Source organism: Mus caroli, chromosome 10, assembly GCF_900094665.2.
Source record: "Mus caroli chromosome 10, CAROLI_EIJ_v1.1, whole genome shotgun sequence".
In the NCBI taxonomy this organism is placed as follows: Eukaryota; Metazoa; Chordata; class Mammalia; order Rodentia; family Muridae; genus Mus; species Mus caroli.
The window spans coordinates 70,610,083-70,620,574 of NC_034579.1; the positions used below are offsets into that span (position 1 = coordinate 70,610,083).

The following is a 10,492-nucleotide window of genomic DNA, read 5'->3' on the forward strand; positions in this document are numbered from 1 at the left end:
GAAGAGGAGAAGGGGGAGGGGAAGGAGGGGAGGGGAAGGAGGGGGAAGATGAGAGGGAGGAGGGGGGAGGAAGAGGAGGAGGGGGAGGAGGGAGAGGAAGAGGAGAGGGGGAAGAAGAGGGGGAGGGAGGGAAGGAGGAAGAGGGGAAGAGGGAGGATGGGGGAGGAGGAGGAGGGAGAGAAGGAGGAGGAAGGGGAGGAGGGTAGATAATCAGGAACAAGAATAGGAGTGTTTAACTTCCACAGGCTTGGACTATGATAGATTGTGCCTCTACTGACCAAGTGTCTTGCCCTGTGTGGTTTGGAGGGCAGAGACCCTTGACTTGGATAGAGTTGAAGAAGTAGGCTTTGAGTTGGTTCTTTTGCATAACAGACATGTGTTTATATACTAGGAGTTGCTAGCTCACAGTGGAAAGATTGTTTTTTTCTAACTAGCAAGGTACCCAAGATGTCACAGTGTCATAAAAGAATAAACAGAAAATTAGCACAAGTTAAAAAAAAAAAAGTAACCCTGGGAGCGGAGGGACAGAGTGACTTGGATCTCAGGCTTCAGGCTCTGAAGAATCGGGCTCTTGGACTTGACTGTGAGTCTCTGTAGCTTTCTGTCTCTATGGCAAAACATCTGAGAAAGTGAGTTTAGTGAGGAAGGATTTACTTAGCTCACATGCAGAGGTTTCAGGCCATGCTTGGCTGGCTCCATTGTTTCCGGGCCTATGATGGAGCGAGACATCCTGGCGAGCTGCTCATTTTAGTGTCCAGAAAACAAAGAAAGAACACAGACATGGGACAATTATACCCTGATCAAGGGCAAACTCACTCCTAGTGATTTACCTCTTCCAACCAGCCCTGTCCCCCACAGTTCAATAAGAACTCATCAATAGCCTAATTCATCCAAGAGATCAGAGTCCTCAGGATCCAATCATGTTCCCGAAGCCCTCTCTCTTAATATTGCTATTGTTGGGACAAAGCTTGCAATAAGGAGCCTTTTGGGAACATTCCAAACTCAAACCCAGAGGACATTGGTGTATGGGTGTCCTCAAGCTCTTGAGCTCAGCTCTGCATGGTCCCAGGCTGTGGCCTGTCCACTTGACTATCCTCTGTGCACAGAGTGGGCCCAGGCTTGGAAGTGTAACTAGAGATTAGGGACTTGTTTGGTGTGCTGTTTGGAAGGTTCGAGAGTATCCCTGCATGGAAAGCAATAGGGAGTGGTGAAGGATGTGTGTGTGTGTGTGTGTGTGTAGTGTGTGTGTATGTGTTTATGTTTGTGTGTTTGAGGCAAACTTTGATAGTGATATAATTTGGCCAAGTCCCTTGGAGATGAGTACAGGTTGTAGGACTGGTTACCTATGGCCACATCCCGCATTAGAGCGGTGGAGTCATGCGCTACCTGCCCAGGGCTTGATGCCTGCACAAATGACTTGGGATGCTTCTACATGGAAAATTCATCATTTATCTACGGACTCCTGGATATCTGCTCTGCATTTGTGCCTGGGCCCAGCACTTCACTTCCAGTTGTTCAGCTTTGTGATACCTTCAATGGTTCTTCAGTCTTTCCAGCTGGCCACAAGGAAGACTGAGTCTCTATGTCCACATGAATCTCTTCACCTGGGCCCAGCGATGCTATGGGGAGATATATCTTGATACTCTGGTACCCCAAAAGCTTTGAATAGGGGACATCTCTGTGAAGTATGTGGGTAATGAGGGCACCTGGGAAGGGGGCTGTCTCTAGGACAGGGATGCTCATGTTTGTCCAGGTCTGTCATTAGATCTGTGGACCACATACAGAAGGGATACATCTGCCTCTACCTAGAATTAGTAAGAATTGGAAGAAGGCATCTGGGAGTTGGAGCCATGATCTTGATCTTGCCATTCTCGTGCAACTGGGGCTATCAATTTTCAGGAGTTTTGGCTCTAGAATTTGTCACCTGCCTGCCCTCGGGAGCTCAGTACTACACAGCAACATCATACACAAGAGCACTACCTGCTAGACGCTCTCGCCGATTACCGCGGGTACACTCACACCTACACCCGCCCCAATACCGATTACCGTGGGTACACTCACACCTACACCGGCCCCAATACCCATATGTTCATGCAGCATCAATGCAAACATGTGCATATATTATATATATACACAAACATTAACATCCATACATGAACACTCCTCCCAATGCCACACACGCTAACACTAACACTGCACACATACTAATCACACAACAACATATACATTATGCTGGTTAGTTTTTTATTAGTGCCTTGGCACAACCTAAAGTCCCCTTGGAAAAGACAACCTCAGTTGAATGATTGTCCAGATGGGATTGGTCTGCGGCCATGTCTGTGGGGAATTGTCTTAAGTTTGTTTTTTTAGATTTATGTGTGTGCCTATTTTGCCTGCATGTATGTATGTAGACCATATGCATGCCTGTGCCCACGGAGGCCAGGAGAGGGTGTCAGATCCTCTGGAACTAGAGTTACAGATGGTTGTAAGCTGTCGTGTGGGTGCTGAGAATTGAACCCTCTTAACTACTTGAGCCATTTCTCCAGAGCCAGAAGTTGGCTTGATTTTATTGATTGCTGTAGGAGGGCCCACATACGTACATGCAGGCAAAATAGTTCTATTATGGATAGAACTATTCCCAATGGACTGGGACCTAGAAGTATAAGATGAAATAAACCCTTTCCTTCCCCAGGTTGCTTTTGGTAAGAGCTTTTTATCATAACAACAGAAAAGCAAGGACACATACACATCATAGGTTTGTCCACATCAGCATCCATCTTTCCTACATTATGGTTGATGCACACATTGACATCCATCCACTTGCAAATGCCAGCATCCACACACGTGCCTACAGCTCCACAGTGCATATAGTCTAACATCTACTTATATATATATGTGGGGTGGTGGGCTATGCACAGATAGCCTGGTCCCCAGTTGAGCATAGGTCTGGAACCCCGGAACCCCGGAGCCCCGGAGGGCGGAGATTTCCACCTGCATGGGATGGCAGGAGTTCGGCCATGCCTCCTGGGCACCTGGCTCCTGTCAGTCATGTAGCTACAGCCTCTCACAGCCCCCCTGCAGAGAGGTATGGGCATCAACCAAGTAGTAGCTGCACCAAGCCCTCCCACATGCAAATAAGGTTTCCCCAAACGCTCAGTCCAAGCCAATGAGAAGTACCTGCCGTCAAACCCTGAATCATCCCCAAAACTGTATATAAGTCCGATCCAGGGAATAAAGATGTGCGAGAACTACTCCATCATCTGAGCCTTTGTCCTAAGAGCTGTAACACTTGGGGAGAGATCTGTTCTCCTGAAGAGCTGCCTGAGGCCCTGCCACACTCCTCACTGGCTAGTCGGCTTCTTGTCTGCCCAGCCCGACCCGACTTAGTGCAGGGCGGCATGGAATTACAGCATGGCAGAGATGGAGGTGGAGCTGATTGACCAACAGTGCAGCAGAAGCAGGGAAGTGACTTCCCCTCCCTGCCCGCATTCGCTTCTCTTCGCAGGAACCCTCGCACCAGGCCTGGCCAGAGATCTCCGTGGAAAACCTTATGCCCACATATATACACATTAGCACCCTCATGCGTATTCACACCAACCCCTACATGTTCCCATATGCCCTTGTATACACTCACGTACACATACACACACTCACCTACTCAGTTCACCCATATGTACATCTAACCCATGAACTGAACACATAAACACTCACACATAAATCCCCATGGTCAAACATTCTTGCTTCCACCCCACGCTCTCTCCTGCCTCTCTGAGCTAAGCTGACTTCTGGGGAGGACCAGGCTTTATGCTGGGCCTCACACATGGCTTCTCCTCCCCCTTATCCCTGAGGACCAGGCCCGACATGAAGAGTTACTAAGCCAGAAGTCCCATGGAGCCTTTTCCAGAAAGGCCACACTCTGAGGGCAATACAGGGTCACCTGGATGGTCAATAGGCAACCCTGGCCCAAGCTGGGCCTTGAGCTCAACTTGGCTTGATGCCCTAGCCTGAACTTTGTCCCTCTAGGCCTCCTGGGGTCCTCGGCCTGTGCCCCTCTGACGCTGTTCATGTGCTTTTCGTCAAGCTCATCCCAGAGAGCACCCCTGCATTCTTCAGCTCCCATCGCACTGTCCCTGGTTAATAAGAAACTAACTGTGGGAAGGTATAAAGGCCCCAGGGCCATCAGAGTTGTCACTCTGTGTCCCTCCACAGCCTCTTGAGAGGAACCTCTGGACTCAGGTGCTGGCCATGTCCCAGTTGGTGGAATGTGTCCCCAACTTCTCAGAGGGGAACAACCAGGAGGTGAGGCTCCTTCCAGGGCTGCGTGGGTGCTCTGGTCCCAGGAAGGGAGTGAGTTTGGTGTGGGAGAAGATTGCTTTCCTAGAACAGGCAGCTATTGGATCCCTCTCAGGAGCCATTTCTGTCAGCTCTGGAACACTCTGGAGGAATGGCAGGGGGGCCTGGGGATTTTGGAGTGCTCCTGGTAGGGGCCTAGTGAATCCTTTGACTGCAATGTTCCTACCTGAAAACGAAGTACCCTGAATAGAGAGATGCAGAGGGCAGAAGTCACAGGAAAGGTCACCCCCACATATATATTAACTCCTTCCTCACCCCTGAAGCCTTGAGAGGCAGGCACTATTATCAACCCCCTTACATGATGGAAAAACTGAGGCACAGAGCAGTCCTCAGGATAGGGTTCGGGCTCTGGGCCCCAGTTTTGACCTCTCAGCTCATCTGGCTTCTTTCTCATATTAGCAGACAGTCCCTACCCTGGCTGTCCCCACCAGAAGGATGTGACTCCGTCCACCTTCTCTGAGTATCTGGGTGTTGGCAAAAGGCCCATTATTTATTTTTCTGGGCCAACCTGAACCTGGGGTGATCATGGCCACTGCCACAGGGGACCTTCCTTGTTGTGCCATGTGGGTTCTTGGGCTGAATGAAGGTCAGCTCTTTGGGGGAACTGGTCAAACTACCTGCTTGAGATCACACTCGGGTGTGGGTTTACAGCTTTTCCAAGTGGGGACTGAGGCACGGTGTCCGGCCTCTCTCTTCAGGTGATTGATGCCATCTCTCGAGCCATCTCCCAGACCCCGGGCTGTGTGCTGTTGGACGTCGATGCCGGACCCTCCACCAACCGCACTGTCTACACTTTTGTGGGGCAGCCAGAGTGTGTCGTCGAGGGGGCCCTCCATGCTGCGTGTACGGCCTCGCAGCTCATCGACATGAGCAAGCACAAGGGTGAGGCAGCTCAGGCTGAGCCCGGGCTCTCGTGGTTCAATTTCCAGGCTGAGCTGGTGCCAAGGCGTTCTGGTTGAGGGGCAGGCCCAGGGCATGCATGGCCATGCGGTGTAAGTCAAGCGTGGCCTTGGTGTCTATTCCCAGGAACAGGTTGGGGGGAAGGCAGGGAGACAGCCTTAGGACATAGGCTATGGAGATCAGCTGCCCTCTAGAGTGGGTACCTCTCTTTTTGGACCCAGTGGTTCTATGATCATCTACAGGGGCTCCCTTATCCCAAGGTCTTGACTAGACTAAGGCCTAGGGGAGCCAGAAGAGGACAAAGAGCTGGGAAACAAATGTGTCAACTGCCTCTAAAGCAAACACAATGGCGGGGGTGGGGAGGGTGNTGGGGGTGGGGGTGGGGGGTGGGGAGTGGGTAGAGCCAAAGGTTAGTGGACACACCGAGCCTGGCAAAAGGCCACAACCTCTGTCCGTTCTCTGGGAGCGGCTTTCAGAGGTCGCAGTAAGGAATAGATAACAGGTTTGTCAAGGTTAAGAGGAGCCAGGCACAGTGTTCTGGATTGGGAGCGGATGCTCTGCTACCACGGAAGGCGGAGGCGATTCAAGGCCTGATACTTTCAGCCTGGCAAGGTCTCACTAAGGTTTTGTGATCCTTTTGCACGTTAAAAAAAAAAGATTTATTTATTTATTTATTTATTTATTTTATGTATGTGAGTACACTGTAGCTGTACAAATGGTTGTGAGCCTTTATGTGGTTGTTGGGAATTGAATTTTTAGAACCACTGCTCACTCTGTTCAACCCCACTCGTTCAGGTCAGCCCAATTCGCTCAGTTCCTGCTCGCTCCGGTCCAAAGATTTATTTATTATTATATATAAGTACACTGTAGCTGTCTTCAGATGCACCAGAAGAGGGCGTCAGATCTCATTACGAGTGGTTGTGAGCCACCATGTGGTTGCTGGAATTTAAACTCAGGACCTTTGGAAGAGCAGTCAGTGCTCTTACCCACTGAGCCATCTCGCCAGCCCTTGTGATTCTTTTTTTTTTTTTTAAAGGGAAATATATATATATATATATTCCTTCTCTTGCCAGCCACATACTGTGGCATCCCTGATAGCCACCCTGGGAGCAGTTGCTACTGCCAACCACTTGAGGCTGGCTGCTCTCTATGGTCACTGTGGTCAGCTGTAAGGATGACAGCCCCGCCCCCTTTTCCGCAGGTGAGCACCCTCGAATGGGCGCTCTGGATGTGTGTCCCTTCATCCCGGTGAGGGGCGTCAGCATGGAAGAGTGTGTGCTCTGTGCCAAGGCATTTGGGCAGCGGCTGGCAGAGGAACTTAATGTACCAGGTGAGTGTCCTGGGAGGACTGATGTTGGTGCACCTCCGGATTCCAGTCTCTGACACGCTCTCTGGTTCTCTGAGTGCCACACCTTTTAAGAGTGCAGATCACGCCTAGCATGGTGCTGCACACATATCTTTAACCTCAGTGCTAAGGAAGCAGAGGCAAGTAGATCTCTGTGAGTTCAAGGCCAGCTTGCTCCATAGTTTCAGGACAGTTTGGGCTACAGAGAGATATCCTATCTCAATAAAACAAAACAAAATAAAACAAAAATAATGCAGATTATTACCAAGAAAGAAGCCCCATTACCAGCCCTCTTTCTTAGACAAGGAAGCAAATACCAGACGGAGTCACAACCACAGCAGAGTATAGGCGGCATGTCCGGTTCTGCTTGCAGGACATTGTCTGACCATGTGATGAAGCAGTTTAGCTTGCTGAGCCTGGAGGGTAAGAAACCCATGCCTTGTCAAACAGAAAGAATTGAGGGGCTGGTTCAGTGGTTTCGCTGTTTGCCACTCAAGCATGAGGACCAGAGGTCAGATGTCCAGGAACCTCCATAAGTGCCAGATGGGTGTGGTGAACCACTTGTAATGACAACCTGAAGAGACAGAAGAATTTAGTAAGCAAGACTAGCCTTACATACCAGGGTGAGAGATCACCCCAGTGAATAGAGTTGGAGAATGATCAAGGGTTATCCCCGACGTCAACCTTGGGTCTCTACATTCATATGTACATGTGTTCATGAGTCTTTACAAAGGCAGGAATAGGCATACAGAATTGTACACTATACATATGTGAAAAATGGGGGAGGGTATTTTGGGAAACTAGCTAGATCAAGAAAATGATCTTCGGGACAAACTAGACACAGACTGCATAGCACAGTCTTGTTGGGAGACACCAGGGTAGGCAGTCCACACAGCAGCATAGACGGGGTCCAGCCAGGTCCTGTTGATTCCATAAACACAAGCTAACTGAGGCCAGGCCCCACGTATACAGCAAGCTCTGTCTTTTCTCCTCCGAGGACAGGTTTATCACACAGTCAAAAAGCATTTTTACGATTTATTTATTTATTTTATGTATGTGAGTACACTGTAGCTGTACAGATGGTTGTGAGCCTTCATGTGGTTGCTAGGGATTGGATTTTAGGATCCCTGCTCACTCTGGTCAACCCTGCTCGCTCCAGTTGGCCCTGCTCGCTCAGGCCCAAAGATTTAGTTATTAGTGTATGTACATGAGTACACTGTAGCTGTCTTCAGACGCACCAGAAGAGGGCGTCAGGTCTCATTACGGGTAGTTGTGAGCCACCATGTGGTTGCTGGGATTTGAACTCAGGACCTTCAGAAGAGCAGTCAGTGCTTTTACCACTGAGCCTTCTTGCCAGCTCCCCCAAAACATTTTAAAACAGAAACCTGAGAGTATCCCATCAGCGTTCCCCACACATCCTACCTTAACTGTAAGTATGTGCTCTACAGCAGTACTGGTTTTGGGTAAGCCAGAGGCATCTGAATTGCAATGCCCATTCCAAGAGTATGGAGAAGGTGGGGCTCCCTAGTGAGTAAAGCCAAAGAAGACCTACCCCCAGCTGAAGCTAGAAGGAGCCACCTTGCCTGGGTCCCTGTGGGATTGAGAGTACTGAATTCTACCCAGCTAAGCACCTGACCGGTTGGGTTTCTTTGCAGTGTATCTCTATGGTGAGGCAGCTCAGACGCCCAGTCGTCAGACCCTGCCAGCCATCCGGGCTGGAGAGTATGAGGCCCTGCCTGAGAAGGTGCTCCCCCACACACGTGGCTGGGTGTGAGAGGGTGGCCTCCCTGCCATTTCCCCCCTGGGGAGAGTAGGTAGGTACAGGGCCCCTCCTCCTCACCCCCAGGTAAATGTTTCCACAGCTCAAACAGGCCGAGTGGGTGCCAGACTTTGGCCCTAGCTCCTTTGTTCCCAGTTGGGGTGCTACTGTCACGGGTGCACGGAAGTTCCTCATTGCATTCAATATCAACCTGCTAAGCACCAAGGAGCAGGCCCACCGTATTGCTCTTAACCTGCGGGAGCAGGGCCGAGGGAAAGACCAGGTGGGTAGTTTCCAGTTTGCTGTCTCATCCCTCCAGGGATCTTCCTCAGAATCCCCTGGGAAGATTGTTTACCTTAGTGTGTGTGTGTGTGTGTGTGTGTGTGTGTGTGTGTGTGTGTGGTCTCAGGATCAGAGTTCACTGTTTGAACTTGAGGAGCCCCTTAACAAATATTTATTTGTGTTTGGCCTGCATGGCAGAAATCGTACTGTGTCCCTTGAGTCATCTATGACTATAAGCCACCATGTGGATGCTGGGAATCCAGCCCAGGTCCTCTAGAAGTGCAGCAAGTGCTCTTATCCACTGAGCCATCTCTCCAGTCCCAGAAGCCCTTGTTTTTAGCAGACATTTCCGCAGAAGCAGACAGGGTCAGGCTTCTGTGTAGACAGCTGCCTAGCAGTCCCAGAAATCTCCACATCCCCATGTCCTTTTAGATGCAATAAGTTATTCTTCAGACCCCACCCCGACCCACCACACAATGCCTCTGTCTGTACCAGGTCTGCATAGAACTCATCAGCTAGCCTGAGCATCCCTTCCCCAGAGTCCGTATCAGACACAGGGGACACAGATATACCTGATGAAAGATGGAGGGATCCCCCTCATCCCATCTGACCCAATCTCCAGTCTTAGCAAGCAGGGAGGGTCCAGGAGCCTGGCTTCCTGCAGCATTGGCTATCTATAAGCACAAAGTGAAGAATAGTGACCTTGCTTTCTTCCAAAGGCGAGCTCAGATTCCTGCCTTTGGTCATCAAAGAGAGTGGATCAGAGTGACTGATATAGCAAGTGGGTGGGAGATGGACCATAGCGGAGTTGGGACTCCCCGGGGCCTCTGACATCAGCATTCCTAGGTCTCTAGAACATGATGTGGTCACAGAGCGGCACCAAACCTGGCCTTTGGGGCCTCAGTTTTCATGTGGTTTTGCCTCATCTCTCTAGCCAGACCAAGGAAGATAGAAAGAGCAGGGAGAGTCACAGTGTCAACCCAGCTACCTGGGGTCACCTTGCCTGACTCATCTGGCTAGGGAACACAAGTCACAAAGGAAGCTGGGGAGCAGGGGCCAGCCAGAGATGAGATTCTCAGCCTACGCCTGGGGATGCATCTCTTTGTAGCCTGGACGTCTGAAAAAGGTCCAGGGCATCGGTTGGTACCTGGAAGAGAAGAACCTGGCTCAGGTGTCCACAAATCTCCTGGACTTTGAGGTCACAGCTCTGCACACAGTGTTTGAGGAGGCCCGCAGAGAGGCTCAGGTGAGTAAGACCATGCATCCCACACCCTTCTGACACACCCGGAAACCCTGAGGCACTGATCTCACCTCTGTCTCACAGGAGCTGAATCTCCCAGTGGTGGGCTCGCAGCTGGTGGGCCTGGTGCCTCTGAAGGCCTTACTGGATGCCGCAGCCTTCTACTGCGACAAGGAGAAGCTGTTTGTTCTGGAGGAGGAGCATCGGATACGGCTGGTGGGCCATGTTACTTTTTGTGGGGAGCTGTGGAGGGAGATGTCAAGGGAGGCCTGGAGGCTGTAGGAGCTGTTTTAGGAGTAAGCTGATAGTTCCAGAAAGGCCCACCCCAAATCCCAAACCGGCATGTGCATGTGTGCGTACTCTTGTGCATGCATGCGTGTGACACGGTCTTTCACTGGCTGGAACTCACTAAGTAGGCTAGGCCTCTTTTCTCCACTTCCCTGGCACTGGAATTATAAGTAATGTCCTTGCCACCGTGACAGGCTTTTACGTTTTTCTTCTCTTTTCTCTTCTCTTTTCTCTTTTCTCTTTTCTCTTCTCTTTTCTCTTCTCTTTTCTCTTCTCTTCTCTCTCCTCTCTCCTCTCTCCTCTCTCCTCTCTCCTCTCTCCTCTCTCC

At 50.5% G+C, this 10,492-nt stretch overlaps 1 protein-coding gene across 1 annotated transcript in view; it reads left to right on the forward strand.

The window, feature by feature from the left end:
• Nucleotides 1-4,172: 4,172 nt before the first annotated feature.
• Nucleotides 4,173-10,492, forward strand: part of Ftcd (formimidoyltransferase cyclodeaminase) — a 14,746-nt gene continuing 8,426 nt past the window's right edge. Inside the window, exons 1-7 of the mRNA XM_021173939.2 lie at nt 4,173-4,296; nt 5,049-5,232; nt 6,452-6,580; nt 8,251-8,339; nt 8,458-8,637; nt 9,745-9,882; nt 9,961-10,092. Of these exons, the coding sequence (XP_021029598.1) occupies nt 4,243-4,296; nt 5,049-5,232; nt 6,452-6,580; nt 8,251-8,339; nt 8,458-8,637; nt 9,745-9,882; nt 9,961-10,092 (906 nt within the window). The 5' untranslated portion in view covers nt 4,173-4,242. The remainder of the gene's footprint in view (nt 4,297-5,048; nt 5,233-6,451; nt 6,581-8,250; nt 8,340-8,457; nt 8,638-9,744; nt 9,883-9,960; nt 10,093-10,492) is intronic.